At 40.8% G+C, this 23,227-nt stretch overlaps 2 protein-coding genes and 1 pseudogene across 4 annotated transcripts; all 3 read right to left on the reverse strand.

Annotated features, from left to right (window-relative positions):
• Positions 1-4,629: 4,629 nt before the first annotated feature.
• Positions 4,630-8,119, reverse strand: LOC308087232 (E3 ubiquitin-protein ligase TRIM39-like; annotated as a pseudogene). Its single transcript, XR_013935124.1, has 2 exons — positions 8,046-8,119; positions 4,630-6,438 (listed from the first exon to the last, which is right to left on the reverse strand). The product of XR_013935124.1 is annotated as an E3 ubiquitin-protein ligase TRIM39-like (transcript).
• Positions 8,120-12,077: 3,958 nt separating this feature from the next.
• Positions 12,078-16,145, reverse strand: LOC308087217 (E3 ubiquitin-protein ligase TRIM39-like). Of its 2 annotated transcripts, none has more exons than XM_080430935.1 (2): positions 16,045-16,145; positions 12,078-14,523 (listed from the first exon to the last, which is right to left on the reverse strand). In XM_080430935.1, exon 2 carries the CDS (start codon positions 14,512-14,514, stop codon positions 12,781-12,783), a length of 1,734 nt encoding a protein of 577 aa, XP_080287061.1. In that variant the 5' UTR covers positions 14,515-14,523; positions 16,045-16,145; the 3' UTR covers positions 12,078-12,780. The 2 variants fall into 2 exon arrangements, with proteins under 2 accessions (XP_080287061.1, XP_080287062.1); XM_080430936.1 differs by having other exon boundaries at positions 12,078-14,516; positions 16,045-16,079.
• A 1,641-nt stretch (positions 16,146-17,786) lies between these two features.
• On the reverse strand, positions 17,787-22,240 carry LOC308087237 (E3 ubiquitin-protein ligase TRIM39-like). Its single transcript, XM_080430967.1, has 2 exons — positions 22,154-22,240; positions 17,787-21,191 (listed from the first exon to the last, which is right to left on the reverse strand). The coding sequence occupies exon 2, from the start codon at positions 21,187-21,189 to the stop codon at positions 19,540-19,542; it is 1,650 nt and encodes a 549-aa protein (XP_080287093.1). The 5' UTR covers positions 21,190-21,191; positions 22,154-22,240; the 3' UTR covers positions 17,787-19,539.
• Positions 22,241-23,227: the final 987 nt, after the last annotated feature.

Raw genomic sequence — 23,227 nt, forward strand, 5'->3', positions numbered from 1 at the left:
CAAAGAAGCGATTATAGGCCAACCTGAGCGCTCTAACCCTCTTCTTTTTGCAGATGAGGGAGGCTGGGAACGAGGCTATCTAACCCTATACATTGGGTATTTGGAAATGTATCCTGAAAAATGTAGGAATATTATCAAATCCACAAAATCCACTTGTATGGGTGAAGGGTCTCTGACAAAATATTTTCAGAAGGTGATTGATTGATTGAATAATTTATAAGAAGTTTGCAGGAAAAAAGCACATGAAAGTTCAATACAAGGTCAGCTAATAGGAATTAAAAAAAACAAGAAAGCCATTGGCTTGTATCCATTGGGGTCCTTTGTACTCAATTCATAGTGACATTAAATGACAGACAGATATACACTACTGTATGCAGAACATCATGCATCATGTGTTTTGTGTGCATGGGGTTCTCATCTTAAACAAGCTCAGTGCTTAATGAGTCTTCCAGTTTAGTAGACCTTGTTTTGTGAATTTGTACTTCCATGTACTGTTATTCTCATGTCTTACTAAATAAAAGTACATCAATCAATCAATCAATGTAAACAGTTTAAACAGTTTGAAAAAATAGGTTATGAATTTTACAGGGGCCAGTTTCGAATTGCAGCCACCTGGAGGTATAGGCTACTCTTTTAGGGCAGTTTTGAAGGAGAGTAGGGTTTTACACTCCTTGTCTCCTTCACGACTTTTGGTAGGGCATTCCACATTTTTGTGGCATAGCAGGAGAACGAATTCAACCCCTTGTTTTAGGGTTGCCCTCAGACAAATGCATATTAATTAGGGGATCCTTGACATGAAATGTTTGAGAACCACTGGTTTAAACAACATTAGGAAACAAGCCCAAATAAGCAACTACACTTTACAAACAAGCCCAAAAAACCACAACCCGCAACTACCAAAATTTACAAGCAACTTTAAAGAAGAATAAGCCCATAGTCGCTTATAATAAGCAGACATGGCAACACTGCTACTAAACTACTATCACTGTTTAACTTTCGTTTCACAACATTTGCATCTTCTTCTTCTTCTTTTGGGGGTTTTACATCTTGCATTACCGCCACCTATTGGAATAATATCTTCACAGTGCAAACTATACAGGTGTCCACCAACTGATCCCAACATTAGAATTTAGTCCCATCCATTAATCATTATCACCCAGACCACTGGGTCTGAGTTGGCGCAAATCCTTCCTTTCTCAGAAGGTTATCGAGATCTTCTCCACTATGTCCACAATGTTCAAGAATCTCGTGGCTGCATCCAACACCATCTTGTTGACCAGCTCTTTCCTGTTCACTTTGAGTTCCTTTATTCTTTTAGGACATTGTGCTGACCCATTACTTGCCATTACAGTGAAGACACTTGGATCTTTTGTCACAACTATACAATCCTCATTGCATTTCTTCTTGCTTCACACACCCCTTCAATAGCAAGACGTGACCCTTCCTCTAGTGGCATCCCACTATAATCACCCTTTTTCTCCAAGTGAGAAGCAATCCACCTTGCAATTTTCATACTGTGTAATCAGTATCACTGCAATTGTCAATCGATTATTATTCCTTCCCACACACGTGTCTGTGTTGTCACTACGGTTGCATCCTACGGACTCACCTGCTAGTGAGGAGCCCCCACCGGGAGGACGTAGAGCCTTCGTCCTACTCCCCCCCCCCCCTCCCCCTGAACACGGGCCAATTGTGTTCGTGTGGACGCTCGACAAAGCCGGATGCACCATGGTGGATACTACACCTAAATTATGATCTAATTAGAAAATAAGCCTAATGCTTAATTAGACCCAATATAGAGTCCTCAACTTAGACAATATTATACCAAATTATACTCTAATTAGAAACCAAATAGAAAATCTCAGTACACCATTATTAGACACCATTTTACAAGATCATCTATCTAATTATAAATACATGTCATATCAGATCCAAAATATGCTACAATTAGAAACTATTCTACCAAATTATGTTGTAATTAGACTCTATAGTTAACACTATATCAACATGGGCCTGTGATTTGTTAATTAGACAATATGAACTGTATTAAGCGAATTTAAGGCCATATTATATCAGGTATAGCCTTTATAACAATCAGAAAAAAACACTGAGAGCTCAATGCCCGGCTGAATGGTTTTAATGAACACTCCGCCACAAAGAAACATGTTCCCCGCTGTGTACCAAGCATCCACAGTTTTTTGATGTACCATGGTGACAGCTTGGCAATGTATAGATCAGAGGTTCTCAAACTGTGGGTCGCGACCCCCAGGGGGGTCCTCAAATTATTTTTGTCCCCATGATGATTTGCTTAATGTGCAAAAATAAATATATATATATATATAAATATTTAATGATTCTTCTTACACAACATTGCCATTGTATATTAAGTATAAAAATTGGGAGATGAGAAGGTATCATGAATTGACAACAGCTTTATTGCAGGCTGAGGCAACGTCCAATATTTCACACTCTAGAGACTCTCAGAGAGTCTCTAAGAGAGAGTCTCTAGAGTGTGAAATATTGCAATTAAAATCCTCTTAGCAGACCTTGTATTGAACTGCAAACTGCTAATAAAGTATTCAAACAATACATTTTGGACTTGTTTCCATAGACCTGGTTGCTTGTTTCCCTTCAAATACACAGTGGTGGAAAGTAACTAAGTACATGTACTAAAGTACTGTACTTAAGTACAATTTTGAATTCCGGACTTTTACTTGTAACAGAGTAGAGTTCTACATTGCAGTGTTGATACTTTTACTTAAGTAAAAGATTTGAGTACTTTTTCCACCACTGCTCATCTGTGATTACTCACAGGAGGAGCAGGAGGTGACTAACACACATGGCTAATATGAATACCACGGTGCTTTTAGCATTAAATGAGCTCCATGTTTTAGGATTTATTTTAATAGGGTTTTAAAAAAGACCACGTATTTGGCATATAAGAGTCCTACGAGTATTATCTTCACAATGCTCAGATATTGCCTGTGGAAAAGCTGAAGAAATCACAGTGTTATATGGCCGGAAAACGTTCCGTATCGCTCTAATGATTTGTGGCCTAGCCCAGGTTCTTCTGACCCTCAGAATACATTTCCCTTTGATTTGCTTAAGGGGCCACTCACAGTTTTCAACATTATCTCTACACGTGTTGTATAGGGCTGATAGCCTGGCTCCAGACCATAGACCCGCCCACTCTCTGCGCAGCTTCAGTCTGATAATCAGGCTATAGGGCTGATGTTCCCGTAGCAGTCACAAAACTGAGCAATCTTCCACATACTGTATCACAGCACATAGGTTCCCATAGTGGCGGGGGTACACACCTACTGCTATGTGTTACCAGTTCGGCACCTTATGCTGGTATCTGCTGGTCTTGTGCTGTGTATATATATTATGATCAAGATATTTATAGTGCAGAATAAATGGCAGAATAATACCAACAAAAACAATAGGGTTCAAGGCACTGCGGGAAAGCACCCTATAATAGTATGAGAGGTGTGTTGTCTCTCAGTTCACAGGACCAGTGTGTCGTTCAGTCTACTCTAGTCTGATTGTGTAGTCTGCATTTTAGATCCCGAGAACTGAGACCATGTGAGAATTGGGAGATCGTTTGGAAATGGTCTCATCAGAAAGCTGTTGATTTTTGTTGGTTTGAACATTTTCCATCCCTTTTTATTTAGCTGTTCTTTGTCACTGGTCTGCAGAGACTCACCAATTAATTAAAACTTAAAACCTTTGTTTTGGGTGCTTTGTGCATTGCTATACTGACTGTGTTGTTCTTTTACCATTATTAGACAAGATAGGCAATGAACTCTTGTATGTTTGTAAAACATAGTTATAACCTATAATGTCTGGCTAGCAGACAGGCCTCTAGGTTTCGGTTGGTAAACGTTCAAGTTTATCAACAGCACAGTTGATGGGTTCACAAGTTTGACACAAGTGCTAAATAACAGAAGCACCACAAGCTTGTTTCATTTTATTTCACCCACTCATTTTGTGTGCCCTGGTTCAGTTTACATGGTTCTCTAAACAACGGTGAAGAGGAAGGGATATAATCTGTTTGCAGGTTAGATGTAGCTGTCGTGTGAGTGGTCACGCATGCACACGCGTGCACACACACACACAGTTTACTGCTCTCAAACAATACCATGGTGTAATATTGAACACATATTTCCCAGTGAGAAAGTTTAACCCGGATGTCACAAAGTGTGTATAAGAGGAATAAAGAAATGTATACATTGACATAGTATACTGTAAGAAGCAAAAATGGATAACTTGCAGCTACATAAAAGAGGCAATCATTAACATTCATATTTTCCATTCTGTTATATAGTAATTGCAATAATGTATCAGACTCTGACAATAAAATATTGTTTTTCCTGGACATTAATGTATGAAAATAAGTGAGTTTAACTGTACCTTGAATGCCATAAAATGAAATACAATCAAGTCCTTGTACCAAGAAAGAAATATTGACAAGATTTCAACAGTGGGCAGGGACATTTTAAGCTAAATACTTGCTTCATTGGAAACCCCATTTACCATATTTGGTTATACTTCAGACATAACATTAGAATGCACCTGTTAGTACCAGTTACCTGACTGAATTTATTTTCCATTTTCATGTAAAACTGAGGATTTGGTCTAATCTGTGTAATTGGCTGGAGTCAGGGGCGTGCTGGGACCGAAATTCAGCTCTGGGATTTTCAATTTCTTTTTTTTTTCAATAATACTTTTTTTGGGTGGCCCACTGGCCGTTTGGTGGCCCGTAAAGGGCGCGGCCGTTCTGGAATTTTCCCGAATTTCCCAGTGGCCAGCACGTCCCTGGCTGGAGAGATGATCAGAGGAGCAGAGTTTTTACCATCCTGGTCGAGATTTGGACAGAGGTATGGATAGAGTTTTTCAGTGAAGGTGCAGCCAGTGAAGGAGTAGATATGAAATCTGGCCTCCACATCATAAAAGGAGACCAGGCCCTCCTCATAATGCACAAACACTCCTATTTTCTGGGGATTCTTTCTTAGAGCGAGGGGGAGGAAATTGTACTTTCCATTCCTCAACGATATGGTCCAGTAGCCATGGATGGGGGCCAGTGTGATTGGTCCCTTCCTGTTGACGGACTCTCTGGCCACTCCAAAATCCCAGTCTGTCTTCCCTTTAACCTGAACCTCATAGTAAAATCTTCCTGAGGAGAAGCTTTGTTTTCCTAAGACACAGGGAGAAATGGAGAATCTCTCTTTGTTGTCTGGGAGATTCTTCTTTACATCTCCATCATTCACTTGTTTTCCATCATCAGACAGGATGAGTTGGCGGTGTGCTGTGTCAGGGTCCAGAGTTACATCCACTGCATATTGCTGGATCCTCCTCAGCTCAGCATCACACAGCTTCCCCTTCTCTCGACCGAGTGTCTTCTCCATTTGAGCTACAGCTGTCCTCACAGTCCCCACATATGAAGACTGATGGACATTGACCTTTGCCCAGTCCTTGGTGGGTGGAGGGGTGTTGATGGAGGTGAAGTTCTGGAGGAGTTGGAGGTGGTCTTCAGTGTGCGAGAGCTGCTTCAGCTCAAAGCTTCTCTTCTTTAATTCAGTAATTTCCTGTTCCAGCTCTTTGATGAAGCCTTCAGCCTGTTTCTCAGTTGTTTTCTGCTTCTCTTCAATCACACCAATGAGCTCAGCCTGGCTTCTCTCAATACAGCTCCTCAGAGCAGTGAAGACCTGCACACCATCTGCTTTCTCTCTGTCTCCATCTTTCTTGCTGAGCTCTACTGAGTGTTTGACCTCCTGAATCTTCAGTTGTCTCTCCTGGATCATCTGCTGAACTTCAGCCTCTGTCTTTCCCAGCTCAGCCTTCTTTCCTTCATATTCCTCTTCCAGAGATACAATTTGATGTAATTTGTGGTCTGATTCAGTGCAAAACTGACAAACACACATGTGGTCAGTCTTACAGAACAGCTCCAAAGGTCTGTCATGTGTCTTACACAAAATGTCTTCCAGGTTCTTTACAGGGTCAATTAGTTTAAGTGTCGTTTAAATGTTGTGACTCTGTGGTGAGGCTCCAGGTGAGTCTCACAGTAGGAGGCCAGACACACCAGGCAGGACTTCACAGCCTTGAGCTTGTCTCAGTACAGATGTCACAGGAGATTTCATCTGGATTGGCAGGTTCTTGGTTTGAGCTGGAAATACTTTCAAACTTCCGCGTCTTCCTGAACTCATCAGCCATCTCAGAGAGAACTTTATTAACAGATAATTCTAGTTTCTTGTAGAAGGTTTTTTGACATAGTGGACACTGACACACATCACTAGTGTCCCAGTAATGTGTGATACAGGTTTTGCAGTAGTTGTGTCCACATGGAGTGGTGATTGGATCGGTGAACACGTCCAGACAGATGGAACACAGGAACTGCTCTTCAGACAGGAGACTGTTGGCAGAGGCCATTTCTACACACTGACAATAAAAGTAAAAGAAATTTAGTTATCGATACTTCTCACAGCATAATATGTATGAATCTAATCTGAATTTAGATGTAATATACGTCATGGAATGTTTTTTAACCAAAGATTTGAGTGGAGAATTTAAAGGGATATGAACAGGGGAAAAATCATGTCTGCATACAGTTTTATACACATTATACAACAGGTAGTTCCGACCAAGCAATAAGATTGGTTGAAATAGACTCTACCCGTGCTCAAACCAGTGGTGGAAGAAGTACTCAAATGTTTCACTTAAGTAAAATTATCAATACCGTAATATAGAATTACTCCATTACAAGTAAAAGTATTGTAATAAAATTTACTTGAGTAAAAGTATGAAAGTAATTACTTAAAGTAAAATACTGTAAGTACCAAAAGTAAAACTAGTCATTATGCAGAATGTCCCATGTCACAAGTTTTCAAATGCATAGAATGTATACAAAGCTTTTGAAAATATCCGATCTAGAAGCTCATTGCGATGCATTGTGAGCTTCTGCTTCTAGATCTGCTATTTTCAAAAAGCCAAAGTGTGTGTGTGTGTGTGTGTGTGTGTGTGTGTGTGTGTGTGTGTGTGTGTGTGTGTATGTGTATGTGTATGTGTGTGTATATATATATATATATATATAGGGCTGAATTGATTCATATATGTTTTGTAATAATAATCGAAACTTACAAAGTAATAGCAACTAAAGTTTTCAAATAATTGCAGTGGAAACAGTGGAGTAAAAAGTACAATATTTGCCTCTGAGATGTAGTGGAGCAGAAGTAAAAGTACTGAAAATTGGAAATACTCCAGTAAAGTAAAAACACCTCAAAAGTGTAAGTAAGTACAGTACTTGATTACTTGCACTGACTTACTTTACACTACTGGCTCAAACGAGCATGACAGCACGCCTAGCCGTTCTTAAATGAAACTTATCAAAATATAAAAATCACCTGTGCTGATAAGACGAGTCTCAGCAGAGCACAGCCTGCTAAGTGGCTAGGCTAGCAGTTTGCATAGGAAGTTTGCAGACATAGTAGCTAAATCTGGCATGGAATAAAAATAATTTCTATCGAATATCTTAATTACAATGTGCTCCACCTCGTTCCTGACCTCAGTGCATCACTGTGGTGCCAATATTACCGGGTAGGGCGGACTTAAGGATCTGGAGGCCCCAGGCGAACGGTAGTATGAGACCCCCTCCACAGATTATTTTTTAACAGAATAGATGTAATTTCCAGTATTCTGGTGCATTTTGGGAGTTTGATACTTTTATCAGACTTTACTAACATGGGATCCATTAAAAAGCTAAAAGTAGGGCTACAGAAATGTATTTTATTTTTTTCATGAGGCCCCCTAACTCTTGAGGCCCCAGGCGGTCGCCTAACCTTGCCTACAGTTACTAATGCGTGAGGGGGCCATGAATTTTCCATAACTTTTTTCATTTATTTTTAATATTTTTTTTAAATGTGTCCCCGGCCCGAAAGTGAAGTATCCCTTTAAGTCCGCCACGCACACCCTTGTGTAATATGGCTTAATTTGATTCTCTGCTAGTGAATAATTAACTCTTATCAACTATATCAAGAGTACTCAGTCACCTGTCTTAGTTCGCAGTATTTCTGCAAAAGTCCTGATGAGTGAATATGTTTGTAGAGAGAGCGTGCTGCTGCTACTGCGGTGCTGCTACTGAACTATTAACAGAACAGTGAGACCACCGTTTCACTTTCATTTCACTACATGCGTCTTCTTGTCATTGTTGCCATATTTTGTGAGAGAAATAAGCAACCAGGTCTATGAACACAAGCCCCAAAGAAGTGATCATAGGCCACCTGAGCGCTCTAACCATATACACGAATCCACGGAGCGCTGCCCTGCGCGCAGCCATTGCTGCGGTGTCAACGCTCCGCGGACGCGACACCGCAGCAATGGCCGCCTACAGGCAGCTACAGGCAGCGCGTCTGTGGATTCGTCTATACCTAACCTATTTGAAAATGTATCCTGAAAAATGTAGGAATATTTTCAAATCCACTTGTATGGGTGACGGGGTCTCTGGCACAGAATATTTTCAGAAGGTGATTGATTGATTGAATACTTTATTAGAAGTTTGCAAAAAAGAAAACACATGAAAGTTGGGGTCCTTTGTACTCAGGGGGGGGGCTAGGTTATGACTTTTACAGGGGCTACGGGCCAGTTTCGAATTGCAGCCACCTGAAGGTACTCTTTTAGGGCAGTTTTGATGGAGAGTATAGGGTTTTACACTCCTTCACGGGCATTCCACATTTTTGTGGCATATTAGCAGGAGAACTAATTCAACCCCTTGTTTTAAGGTTGGGTCCTAAATGCATATTAATTAGGGGATCCTTGACATGAAAATGTTTGAGAATCACTGGTTTAAACAACATTAGGAAACAAGCCCAAATAAGCAACTACACTTTACAAACAAGCCCCAAAAAACACAACCCGCAACTACCAAAATTTACAAGCAACATTAAAGAAGAATAAGCCCATAGTCGCTTATAATAAGCAGACATGGCAACACTGCTACTAAACTACTATCACTGTTTAACTTTCGTTTCACAACATTTGCATCTTCTTCTTCTTCTTTTGGGGGTTTTACATCTTGCATTACCGCCACCTATTGGAATAATATCTTCACAGTGCAAACTATACAGGTGTCCACCCATTGATCCCAACATTAGAATTTAGTCCCATCCATTAATCATTATCACCCAGACCACTGGGTCTGAGTTGGCGCAAATCCTTCCTTTCTCAGAAGGTTATCGAGATCTTCTCCACTATGTCCACAATGTTCAAGAATCTCGTGGCTGCATCCAACACCATCTTGTTGACCAGCTCTTTCCTTTCCCTCATCCATTTTCTTCACAACTTCCACACATGACAATCCCCTTTCCACTCTGATCCTGTTCACTTTGAGTTCCTTTATTCTTTTAGGACATTGTGCTGACCCATTACTTGCCATTACAGTGAAGACACTTGGATCTTTTGTCACAACTATACAATCCTCATTGCATTTCTTCTTGCTTCACACACCCCTTCAATAGCAAGACGTGACCCTTCCTCTAGTGGCATCCCACTATAATCACCCTTTTACTCCAAGTGAGAAGCAATCCACCTTGCAATTTTCATACTGTGTAATCAGTATCACTGCAATTGTCAATCGATTATTATTCCTTCCCACACACGTGTCTGTGTTGTCACTACGGTTGCATCCTACTGACTCACCTGCTAGTGAGGAGCCCCCACCGGGAGAACGTAGAGCCTTCGTCCTACTCCCCCCCCCCCCCCCTCCCCCTGAACACGGGCCAATTGTGTTCGTGTGGACGCTCGACAAAGCCGGATGCACCATGGTGGATACTACACCTAAATTATGATCTAATTAGAAAATAAGCCTAATGCTTAATTAGACCCAATATAGAGTCCTCAACTTAGACAATATTATACCAAATTATACTCTAATTAGAAACCAAATAGAAAATCTCAGTACACCATTATTAGACACCATTTTACAAGATCATCTATCTAATTATAAATACATGTCATATCAGATCCAAAATATGCTACAATTAGAAACTATTCTACCAAATTATGTTGTAATTAGACTCTATAGTTAACACTATATCAACATGGGCCTGTGATTTGTTAATTAGACAATATGAACTGTATTAAGCGAATTTAAGGCCATATTATATCAGGTATAGCCTTTATAACAATCAGAAAAAAACACTGAGAGCTCAATGCCCGGCTGAATGGTTTTAATGAACACTCCGCCACAAAGAAACATGTTCCCTGCTGTGTACCAAGCATCCACAGTTTTTTGATGTACCATGGTGACAGCTTGGCAATGTATAGATCAGAGGTTCTCAAACTGTGGGTCGCGACCCCCAGGGGGGGTCCTCAAATTATTTTTGTCCCCATGATGATTTGCTTAATGTGCAAAAATAAATATATATATATATATAAATATTTAATGATTCTTCTTACACAACATTGCCATTGTATATTAAGTATAAAAATTGGGAGATGAGAAGGTATCATGAATTGACAACAGCTTTATTGCAGGCTGAGGCAACGTCCAATATTTCACACTCTAGAGACTCTCAGAGAGTCTCTAAGAGAGAGTCTCTAGAGTGTGAAATATTGCAATTCAAATCCTCTTAGCAGACCTTGTATTGAACTGCAAACTGCTAATAAAGTATTCAAACAATACATTTTGGACTTGTTTCCATAGACCTGGTTGCTTGTTTCCCTTCAAATACACAGTGGTGGAAAGTAACTAAGTACATGTACTAAAGTACTGTACTTAAGTACAATTTTGAATTCCGGACTTTTACTTGTAACAGAGTAGAGTTCTACATTGCAGTGTTGATACTTTTACTTAAGTAAAAGATTTGAGTACTTTTTCCACCACTGCTCATCTGTGATTACTCACAGGAGGAGCAGGAGGTGACTAACACACATGGCTAATATGAATACCACGGTGCTTTTAGCATTAAATGAGCTCCATGTTTTAGGATTTATTTTAATAGGGTTTTAAAAAAGACCACGTATTTGGCATATAAGAGTCCTACGAGTATTATCTTCACAATGCTCAGATATTGCCTGTGGAAAAGCTGAAGAAATCACAGTGTTATATGGCCGGAAAAACGTTCCGTATCGCTCTAATGATTTGTGGCCTAGCCCAGGTTCTTCTGACCCTCAGAATACATTTCCCTTTGATTTGCTTAAGGGGCCACTCACAGTTTTCAACATTATCTCTACACGTGTTGTATAGGGCTGATAGCCTGGCTCCAGACCATAGACCCGCCCACTCTCTGCGCAGCTTCAGTCTGATAATCAGGCTATAGGGCTGATGTTCCCGTAGCAGTCACAAAACTGAGCAATCTTCCACATACTGTATCACAGCACATAGGTTCCCATAGTGGCGGGGGTACACACCTACTGCTATGTGTTACCAGTTCGGCACCTTATGCTGGTATCTGCTGGTCTTGTGCTGTGTATATATATGATCAAGATATTTATAGTGCAGAATAAATGGCAGAATAATACCAACAAAAACAATAGGGTTCAAGGCACTGCGGGAAAGCACCCTATAATAGTATGAGAGGTGTGTTGTCTCTCAGTTCACAGGACCAGTGTGTCGTTCAGTCTACTCTAGTCTGATTGTGTAGTCTGCATTTTAGATCCCGAGAACTGAGACCATGTGAGAATTGGGAGATCGTTTGGAAATGGTCTCATCAGAAAGCTGTTGATTTTTGTTGGTTTGAACATTTTCCATCCCTTTTTATTTAGCTGTTCTTTGTCACTGGTCTCACCAATTAATTAAAACTTAAAACCTTTGTTTTGGGTGCTTTGTGCATTGCTATACTGACTGTGTTGTTCTTTTACCATTATTAGACAAGATAGGCAATGAACTCTTGTATGTTTGTAAAACATAGTTATAACCTATAATGTCTGGCTAGCACACAGGCCTCTAGGTTTCGGTTGGTAAACGTTCAAGTTTATCAACAGCACAGTTGATGGGTTCACAAGTTTGACACAAGTGCTAAATAACCAGAAGCACCACAAGCTTGTTTCATTTTATTTCACCCACTCATTTTGTGTGCCCTGGTTCAGTTTACATGGTTCTCTAAACAACGGTGAAGAGGAAGGGATATAATCTGTTTGCAGGTTAGATGTAGCTGTCGTGTGAGTGGTCACGCACGCACACGCGTGCACACACACACACAGTTTACTGCTCTCAAACAATACCATGGTGTAATATTGAACACATATTTCCCAGTGAGAAAGTTTAACCCGGATGTCACAAAGTGTGTATAAGAGGAATAAAGAAATGTATACATTGACATAGTAAGAAGCAAAAATGGATAACTTGCAGCTACATAAAAGAGGCAATCATTAACATTCATATTTTCCATTCTGTTATATAGTAATTGCAATAATGTATCAGACTCTGACAATAAAATATTGTTTTTCCTGGACATTAATGTATGAAAATAAGTGAGTTTAACTGTACCTTGAATGCCATAAAATGAAATACAATCAAGTCCTTGTACCAAGAAAGAAATATTGACAAGATTTCAACAGTGGGCAGGGACATTTTAAGCTAAATACTTGCTTCATTGGAAACCCCATTTACCATATTTGGTTATACTTCAGACATAACATTAGAATGCACCTGTTAGTACCAGTTACCTGACTGAATTTATTTTCCATTTTCATGTAAAACTGAGGATTTGGTCTAATCTGTGTAATTGGCTGGAGTCAGGGGCGTGCTGGGACCGAAATTCAGCTCTGGGATTTTCAATTTCTTTTTCAATTTCTTTTTTTTTTCAATAATACTTTTTTTGGGTGGCCCACTGGCCGTTTGGTGGCCCGTAAAGGGCGCGGCCGTTCTGGAATTTTCCCGAATTTCCCAGTGGCCAGCACGTCCCTGGCTGGAGAGATGATCAGAGGAGCAGAGTTTTTACCATCCTGGTCGAGATTTGGACAGAGGTATGGATAGAGTTTTTCAGTGAAGGTGCAGCCAGTGAAGGAGTAGATATGAAATCTGGCCTCCACATCATAAAAGGAGACCAGGCCCTCCTCATAATGCACAAACACTCCTATTTTCTGGGGATTCTTTCTTAGAGCGAGGGGGAGGAAATTGTACTTTCCATTCCTCAACGATATGGTCCAGTAGCCATGGATGGGGGCCAGTGTGATTGGTCCCTTCCTGTTGACGGACGCTCTGGCCACTCCAAAATCCCAGTCTGTCTTCCCTTTAACCTGAACCTCATAGTAAAATCTTCCTGAGGAGAAGCTTTGTTTTCCTAAGACACAGGGAGAAATGGAGAATCTCTCTTTGTTGTCTGGGAGATTCTTCTTTACATCTCCATCATTCACTTGTTTTCCATCATCAGACAGGATGAGTTGGCGGTGTGCTGTGTCAGGGTCCAGAGTTACATCCACTGCATATTGCTGGATCCTCCTCAGCTCAGCATCACACAGCTTCCCCTTCTCTCGACCGAGTGTCTTCTCCATTTGAGCTACAGCTGTCCTCACAGTCCCCACATATGAAGACTGATGGACATTGACCTTTGCCCAGTCCTTGGTGGGTGGAGGGGTGTTGATGGAGGTGAAGTTCTGGAGGAGTTGGAGGTGGTCTTCAGTGTGCGAGAGCTGCTTCAGCTCAAAGCTTCTCTTCTTTAATTCAGTAATTTCCTGTTCCAGCTCTTTGATGAAGCCTTCAGCCTGTTTCTCAGTTGTTTTCTGCTTCTCTTCAATCACACCAATGAGCTCAGCCTGGCTTCTCTCAATACAACTCCTCAGAGCAGTGAAGACCTGCACACCATCTGCTTTCTCTCTGTCTCCATCTTTCTTGCTGAGCTCTACTGAGTGTTTGACCTCCTGAATCTTCAGTTGTCTCTCCTGGATCATCTGCTGAACTTCAGCCTCTGTCTTTCCCAGCTCAGCCTTCTTTCCTTCATATTCCTCTTCCAGAGATACAATTTGATGTAATTTGTGGTCTGATTCAGTGCAAAACTGACAAACACACATGTGGTCAGTCTTACAGAACAGCTCCAAAGGTCTGTCATGTGTCTTACACAAAATGTCTTCCAGGTTCTTTACAGGGTCAATTAGTTTGTGTCGTTTAAATGTTGTGACTCTGTGGTGAGGCTCCAGGTGAGTCTCACAGTAGGAGGCCAGACACACCAGGCAGGACTTCACAGCCTTGAGCTTGGTCTCAGTACAGATGTCACAGGAGATTTCATCTGGATTGGCAGGTTCTTGGTTTGAGCTGGAAATACTTTCAAACTTCCGTTTCCGTTTCTTCCTGAACTCATCAGCCATCTCAGAGAGAACTTTATTAACAGAGAATTCTAGTTTCTTGTAGAAGGTTTTTTGACAAAGTGGACACTGACACACATCACTAGTGTCCCAGTAATGTGTGATACAGGTTTTGCAGTAGTTGTGTCCACATGGAGTGGTGATTGGATCGGTGAACACGTCCAGACAGATGGAACACAGGAACTGCTCTTCAGACAGGAGACTGTTGGCAGAGGCCATTTCTACACACTGACAATAAAAGTAAAAGAAATTTAGTTATCGATACTTCTCACAGCATAATATGTATGAATCTAATCTGAATTTAGATGTAATATACGTCATGGAATGTTTTTTAACCAAAGATTTGAGTGGAGAATTTAAAGGGATATGAACAGGGGAAAAATCATGTCTGCATACAGTTTTATACACATTATACAACAGGTAGTTCCGACCAAGCAATAAGATTGGTTGAAATAGACTCTACCCGTGCTCAAACCAGTGGTGGAAGAAGTACTCAAATGTTTCACTTAAGTAAAATTATCAATACCGTAATATAGAATTACTCCATTACAAGTAAAAGTATTGTAATAAAATTTACTTGAGTAAAAGTATGAAAGTAATTACTTAAAGTAAAATACTGTAAGTACCAAAAGTAAAACTAGTCATTATGCAGAATGTCCCATGTCACAAGTTTTCAAATGCATAGAATGTATACAAAGCTTTTGAAAATATCCGATCTAGAAGCTCATTGCGATGCATTGTGAGCTTCTGCTTCTAGATCTGCTATTTTCAAAAAGCCAAAGTGTGTGTGTGTGTGTGTGTGTGTGTGTGTGTGTGTGTGTGTGTGTGTGTGTGTGTGTGTGTATGTGTATGTGTATGTGTGTGTATATATATATATATATATATATATATATAGGGCTGAATTGATTCATATATGTTTTGTAATAATAATCGAAACTTACAAAGTAATAGGTTCTAAAGTTTTCAAATAATTGCAGTGGAAACAGTGGAGTAAAAAGTACAATATTTGCCTCTGAGATGTAGTGGAGCAGAAGTAAAAGTACTGAAAATTGGAAATACTCCAGTAAAGTAAAAACACCTCAAAAGTGTACTAAGTACAGTACTTGATTACTTGCACTGACTTACTTTACACTACTGGCTCAAACGAGCATGACAGCACGCCTAGCCGTTCTTAAATGAAACTTATCAAAATATAAAAATCACCTGTGCTGATAAGACGAGTCTCAGCAGAGCACAGCCTGCTAAGTGGCTAGGCTAGCAGTTTGCATAGGAAGTTTGCAGACATAGTAGCTAAATCTGGCATGGAAGAAAAATAATTTCTATCGAATATCTTAATTACAATGTGCTCCACCTCGTTCCTGACCTCAGTGCATCACTGTGGTGCCAATATTACCGGGTAGGGCGGACTTAAGGATCTGGAGGCCCCAGGCGAACGGTAGTATGAGACCCCCTCCACAGATTATTTTTTAACAGAATAGATGTAATTTCCAGTATTCTGGTGCATTTTGGGAGTTTGATACTTTTATCAGACTTTTACTAACATGGGATCCATTAAAAAGCTAAAAGTAGGGCTACAGAAATGTATTTTATTTTTTTCATGAGGCCCCCTAACTCTTGAGGCCCCAGGCGGTCGCCTAACCTTGCCTACAGTTAAGTCCGCCACGCACACCCTTGTGTAATATGGCTTAATTTGATTCTCTGCTAGTGAATAATTAACTCTTATCAACTATATCAAGAGTACTCAGTCACCTGTCTTAGTTCGCAGTATTTCTGCAAAAGTCCTGATGAATGATATGTTTGTAGAGTCTTAGAGAGAGCGTGCTGCTGCTACTGCGGTGCTGCTACTGAACTATTAACAGAACAGTGAGACCACCGTTTCACTTTCATTTCACTACATGCGTCTTCTTGTCATTGTTGCCATATTTTGTGAGAGAAATAAGCAACCAGGTCTATGAAAACAAGCCCCAAAGAAGTGATTATAGGCCACCTGAGCGCTCTAACCATATACACGAATCCACGGAGCGCTGCCCTGCGCGCAGCCATTGCTGCGGTGTCAACGCTCCGCGGACGCGACACCGCAGCAATGGCCGCCTACAGGCAGCGCGTCTGTGGATTCGTCTATACCTAACCTATTTGAAAATGTATCCTGAAAAATGTAGGAATATTTTCAAATCCACTTGTATGGGTGACGGGGTCTCTGGCACAGAATATTTTCAGAAGGTGATTGATTGATTGAATACTTTATTAGAAGTTTGCAAAAAAGAAAACACATGAAAGTTGGGGTCCTTTGCACTCAGGGGGGGGGCTAGGTTATGACTTTTACAGGGGCCACGGGCCAGTTTCGAATTGCAGCCACCTGAAGGTACTCTTTTAGGGCAGTTTTGATGGAGAGTATAGGGTTTTACACTCCTTCACGGGCATTCCACATTTTTGTGGCATATTAGCAGGAGAACTAATTCTTTTTATTTAGCTGTTCTTTGTCACTGGTCTGCAGAGACTCACCAATTAATTAAAACTTAAAACCTTTGTTTTGGGTGCTTTGTGCATTGCTATACTGACTGTGTTGTTCTTTTACCATTATTAGACAAAATAGGCAGTGAACTCTTGTATGTTTATGAAGTCTTGTATGTTTGTAAAACATAGTTATAACCTATAATGTCTGGCTAGCACACAGGCCTCTAGACCATAGATATAGAAACCTAGATACCTCATTGGCCTCTGCAGTTCATTGGAGCGACCTGTGTCGCAATACCTTGTATTGCTTCCGCCCTCCCTCGGGAAGTTTCCGCGTGCGTCACAGAAGGGGACGTTCGGTAGGCCTCTTATTGGCCTACCGAACGCCCCCTTCTGTGACGCACGCGGAAACTTCCCGTGGGAGGGCGGAAGCTGGTGCGCACCCGAGATACAGACGCCTTAGTCTCGCGTGGCCAGACTGTTGCCTCCCACAATTTTCAAATGTTTCCGGTCATACAGTCTGGGACTCGGAAGCTCTGATCATGAATATAAACCGGATATGAAGCCTCCTCCCCACTTCCGTTTTGTCTTTACAGTTGCGCACATTTATCCTAATATAAATACAAATCATCTAAGTATATTTAGCTTGCTGCTTAGCAGAAATGGAAATAAAATAATAAAATGTAAAGATATTTTAAAATATATTTTCGTGAACGGAAGTGCCAGCTTCCTCTCTCGGATTTCGGGAGTTGTAGTTCCAGACTCTATATAGCATTCAGAGATTGTGGAATAGACTACAGACGCCTCAGAGCCGGAGGAGGCGTTTACCTTTATATGTCTATGCTCTAGACTAGGTTTCGGTTGGTAAACGTTTAAGTTTATCAACAGCACAGTTGATGGGTTCACAAGTTTGACACAAGTGCTAAATAACCAGAAACACCACAAGTTTTTTGTTTCATTTTATTTCACCCACTCATTTTGTGTGCCCTAGTTCAGTTTACATGGTTCTCCAAATAAAGGTGAAGAGGGAGGGATATACACCGGTAATATATTATACGTTTGCAGGTTAGATGTAGCTGGCACGCACACGCACTCACTTTTCCATTGGGGTGTAGAGTTTACTGCTCTCAAACTATACCATGGTGTAATATTGAACACATATTTCCCAGTGAGAAAGTTTAACCTAGATAAAACAGAGTATAAGAGGAATAAAGAAATGTATACATTGACATAGTATACTGTAAGAAAACATTTTTTTAAATAAATTGTAATAACTTGCAGCTACATAAGAGCCAAACATTCCTATTTTCAATTCTGTTCTATAGTAATTGCAGTAATGTATCAGCCTCTGATAATTAAAGTAATACTAGGTAACGTTTTCAACAAAACTAAAGTTAAATTGTATATCTTTTGCGAGTGGCAAAAGTTTCACAACACCCACTCCATGAATTTCACCCCCGGAAGCCTTTTATTTATATATTTTCTATTGAACGTGGACGGGGGGGACTTTCCCGGGAAAATGACGTTCCTGGCCAACGTCATGACGTCGTGGCCGACGTCCTCAGGAACTACCGCAACGGTTTCCTGTTTGGCCAGGAACTACCGCGCTATTAACAATAAGGAACCTCACGCTGATTTTAAGAGAATGTAGGATTGGAAGATCGAAAAAGAACAGAAAAAGAAAGCACAGCTCATGGTAACTAATGCTCCACTGGCTAAGAGAAACGATCCGTAGATAGTATAAAACAATTAAAAGATCGCTTTTTGAAACGCTTCCGGCTTCCGGTGAAAACGAATGGAATTCTGGGTAATCGAGGACTAGGGAAATTGTATGCAGTGACGGTAGTGACCAGCAGAGGTTGCTAAAAATCGTTATTTGTGATTCTGCATTGTACAACTTTAACTATTGTTTTTCCTAGACATTAATGTATGATTTTCTTTTGTTTTACTTAACTAAATGCCATAAAATAATGCCATAAAATATACAATCAAGAAAGAAATATAGACCAGAGACAGTGGACACTCACAGGGAATACATTTTAAGCTAAATACTTGCTTAATTGGAGAACCCGATTTACCATATTTGGCTATACTTCAGACATAAAATTAGAATGCACCCGTTAGTAACCACAGTTAGCTTGATTAACAGTTGACTGAAAATAAAGGATTGGTCTAATCTAACATGTATGTTGATTTAACGTTAGTACATGTGTTTTATTGTTGGACATTCATCATGGCAGGTTATAATATGGGCTTTTGACAGCCCCTCTTCGTATCGGCCCGTTCCGACCCACTTTCACCCCTGAGTACCTGGCAGGCGAGTACAGTGATGGCCCCATGAAGACAAAGCCACACATTTGCATGTATATGTGCGAGGGTCGATTCACTGGACGTGTGTCCGATAACGGACGATGAGCCAATGGCTCAAGGCAGCAGCAGTCCACGACGCATCTATTGTTCTGGGGGGAGGGGGTTGATTTCTTTCTTTTTCATTCTAAATTTTACATGGAACACCTACCATTGGGGCGGCCATAGCTGAGTGGTTAGTGAGCCCGCCTAGGGAACCAGCTGGCCCTGGTTGCCCCAGGTTCGATTCCAGGCTATCCCAGCATATGTGCCGATGATATGAAATTTGTCCCTGAGCAAGACTCTTAACCCCAATTGCTCACAGGTTCTCATTGGAAACAAGACCGCAAGGACTTTCATGAACGACCTGTTAAAAGGAATTATCCTTAACCATCCCTTCGCGGCCCAAAAAAGGTCCGGCTGCCGGGGTTGGGAAACGCTGGTCTAATCTGTGTAATTGACAGGAGAGATGATCAGAGGAGCAGAGTTTTTACCATTAAGGTTGAGATATGGACAGAAGTATAGATAGAGTTTCTCAGTGAAGGTGCAGCCAGTGAAAGAGTAGATATGAACTCTGGTCTCCACATCATAAAAGGAGACCAGGCCCTCCTCATAATCCACAAACACCCCTATTTTCTGGGGATTCTTTTTTAGAGCGAGGGGGAGGACACGGTCAGTAAGGGCACTGTACTCCTTTCCATTCCTCAACCATATAGTCCAGTAACCATTGGTGGGGGTCAGTGTGATTTTCCCCTTCCTGTTGATGGACTCTCTGGCTACTCCTAAATCCCAGCCGGTCTTCCCTTTAACCTGAACCTCATAGTAAAATCTTCCTGAGGAGATGCCTTGTTTTCCTAAGACACAGACACATGTAGAGAATCTCTCTTTGTTGTCTGGGAGATTCTTCTTTACATCTCCATCATTCACTTGTTTTCCATCATCAGACAGGATGAGTTGGCAGTGTGCTGTATCAGGGTCCAGAGTTACATCCACAGCACATTGTTGGATCCTCCTCAGCTCAGCATCACACAGCCCCTTCTCCATCTCTTGACTGAGTGTCTTCTCCAGCTGAGCCACAGCTGTCCTCACAGTCCCCACATATGAAGACTGATGGACATTGACCGTTGTCCAGTCCTTTGTGGGTGGAGGGGTGTTGATGGAGGTGAAGTTCTGGAGGAGTTGGAGGTGGTCTTCAGTGTGCGAGAGCTGCTTCAGCTCAAAGCTTCTCTTCTTTAATTCAGTAATTTCCTGTTCCAGCTCTTTGATGAAGCCTTCAGCCTGTTTCTCTGTTGTTTTCTGCTTCGCTTCAATCACACCAATGAGCTCAGCCTGGCTTCTCTCAATACAGCTCCTCAGAGCAGTGAAGACCAGCACACCATCTGCTTTCTCTCTGTCTGCATCTTTCTCGCTGAGCTCTACTGAGTGTTTGACCTCCTGAATCTTCAGTTGTCTCTCCTGGATCATCTGCTGAACTTCAGCCTCTGTCTTTCCCAGCTCAGCCTTCTTTCCTTCATATTCCTCTTCCAGAGATACAATTTGATGTAATTTGTGGTCTGATTCAGTGCAAAACTGACAAACACACATGTGGTCAGTCTTACAAAAAAGCTCCAGAGGTCTGTCATGTTTCTTACACAAAATGTCTTCCATGTTCTTTACAGGGTCAATTAGTTTGTGTCGTTTAAATGTTGTGACTCTGTGATGAGGCTCCAGGTGAGTCTCACAGTAGGAGGCCAGACACACCAGGCAGGACTTCATAGCCTTGAGCTTGGTCTCAGTACAGATGTCACAGGAGATTTCATCTGGATTGGCAGGTTCTTGGTTTGAGCTGGAAATACTTTCAAACTTCCGTTTCCGTTTCTTCCTGAACTCATCAGCCATCTCAGAGAGAACTTTATTAACAGAGAATTCTAGTTTCTTGTAGAAGGTTTTTTGACAAAGTGGACACTGACACACATCACTAGTGTCCCAGTAATGTGTGATACAGGTTTTGCAGTAGTTGTGTCCACATGGAGTGGTGATTGGATCGGTGAACACGTCCAGACAGATGGAACACAGGAACTGCTCTTCAGACAGGAGACTGTTGGCAGAGGCCATTTCTACACACCGAGAATAAAAGTGAAAGAAATGTAGTTATTGATACTTCTCACAGCGTAATATGTATGAATCTAATCTGAATTTAGATGTAATGGAACGTTTTTGTTTAAACAAAAGATTTGAGTGGAGAATTTAAAGAGATATGAACAGGGTGAAAATCATGTCTGCATACAGTTGTAGACACATTATACAACAGGTAGTTCCGACCAAGCAATAAGATTGGTTGAAATAGGCTCTCTACCCGTGCTCAAACCAGTGGTGGAAGAAGTACTCAAATGATTTACATAAGTAAAAGTATCAATACCGCAATATAGAATTACTCCATTACAAGTAAAAGTATTGTATTAAAATTTACTTGAGTAAAAGTATGAAAGTAATTACTTAAAGTAAAATACTGTAAGTACCAAAAGTAAAACTACTCATTATGTAGAATGTCCCATGTCACAAGTTTTCAAATGCATAGAATGTATACAAAGCTTTTGAAAATATCCGTTCTAGAAGCAACAAAATATAAAAATATAAAAATCAAAATATAAAAATCCTGTGCTGATAAGACTGAGTCTCAGCAGATCACAGCCGGCTAAGTGGCTAGGCTAGCAGTTTGCATAGGAAGTTAGCAGACGTAGTGGCTAAATCTGGCATTGAAGAAAAATAATGTCTATCGAATATCTTAATTACAATGTGCTCCACCTCGTTCCTGACCTCAGTGCATCACTGTGGTGCCAATCGGGGTAACACACACCATTGTGTAATATGGCTTAATTTGATTCTCTGCAAGTGAATAATTAACCCTCAATCAACTAAACTGCTCAAAAAAATAAAGGGAACACTTTGATCCCTTAATTCTTTTGAGCAGTTTTCGTTAGCGTTATGTACACAGTTCATGAAAAAACTCAAAAGAATTAAGGGATCAAAGTGTTCCCTTTATTTTTTTGAGCAGTGTATATCAAGAGTACTCAGTCACCTGTCTTAGTTCGCAGTAAGTCCTGATGAATGTAGAGAGAGTGCTGCTGCTACTGCGGTGTTGCTACTGAACTAGCCTACTACTAACAGAACAGTGAGAACACCGTTTCACTTTCATTTCACTACATGCGTCTTCTTGTCATTGTTGCCATATTTTGTGAGAGAAATAAGCAACCAGGTCTATGAAAACAAGCCCCAAAGAAGCGATTATAGGCCAACTGAGCGCTCTAACCCTCTTCTCTTCGCAGATGAGTGAGGCCGGGAACTTCATAGTGACATTAAATGACAGACAGATATTACACTACTATATGCAGAACATCATGCATAATATTTAACAGTGTAAACCGTTTGAAAAAATTTAAATAAAATATGTACAGTGAACAGTTCGAGGGGGGGGGGGGGCTAGGTTATGACTTTTACAGGGGCCAGTTTCGAATTGCAGCCACCTGAAGGTAGGCTACTCTTTTAGGACAGTTTTGAAGGAGAGTAGGGTTTTACACTCACGACTTTTGGTAGGGCATTCCACATTTTTGTGGCATATTAGCAGGAGAACTAATTCAACCCCTTGTTTTAAGGTTGGGTCCTAAATGCATATTAATTAGGGGATCCTTGACATGGAAATGTTTGAGAATCACTGGTTTAAACAACATTAGGAAACAAGCCCAAATAAAAGCAACTACACTTTACAAACAAGCCCAAAAAACCACAACCCGCAACTACCAAAATTTACAAGCAACTTTACAGAAGAATAAGCCCATAGTCGCTTATAATAAGCAGACATGGCAACACTGCTACTAAACTACTATCACTGTTTAACTTTCATTTCTCAACATTTGCATCTTCTTCTTCTTCTTTTGGGGGTTTTACATCTTGCATTACCGCCACCTATTGGAATAATATCTTCACAGTGCAAACTATACAGGTGTCCACCCACTGATCCCAACATTAGAATTTAGTCCCATCCATTAATCATTATCACCCAGACCACTGGGTCTGAGTTGGCGCAAATCCTTCCTTTCTCAGAAGGTTATCGAGATCTTCTCCACTATGTCCACAATGTTCAAGAATCTCGTGG

The sequence above is a fragment of the Gymnoscopelus braueri genome (assembly GCF_963280865.1).
Source record: "Gymnoscopelus braueri genome assembly, chromosome: 1".
NCBI lineage: Eukaryota > Metazoa > Chordata > Actinopteri > Myctophiformes > Myctophidae > Gymnoscopelus > Gymnoscopelus braueri.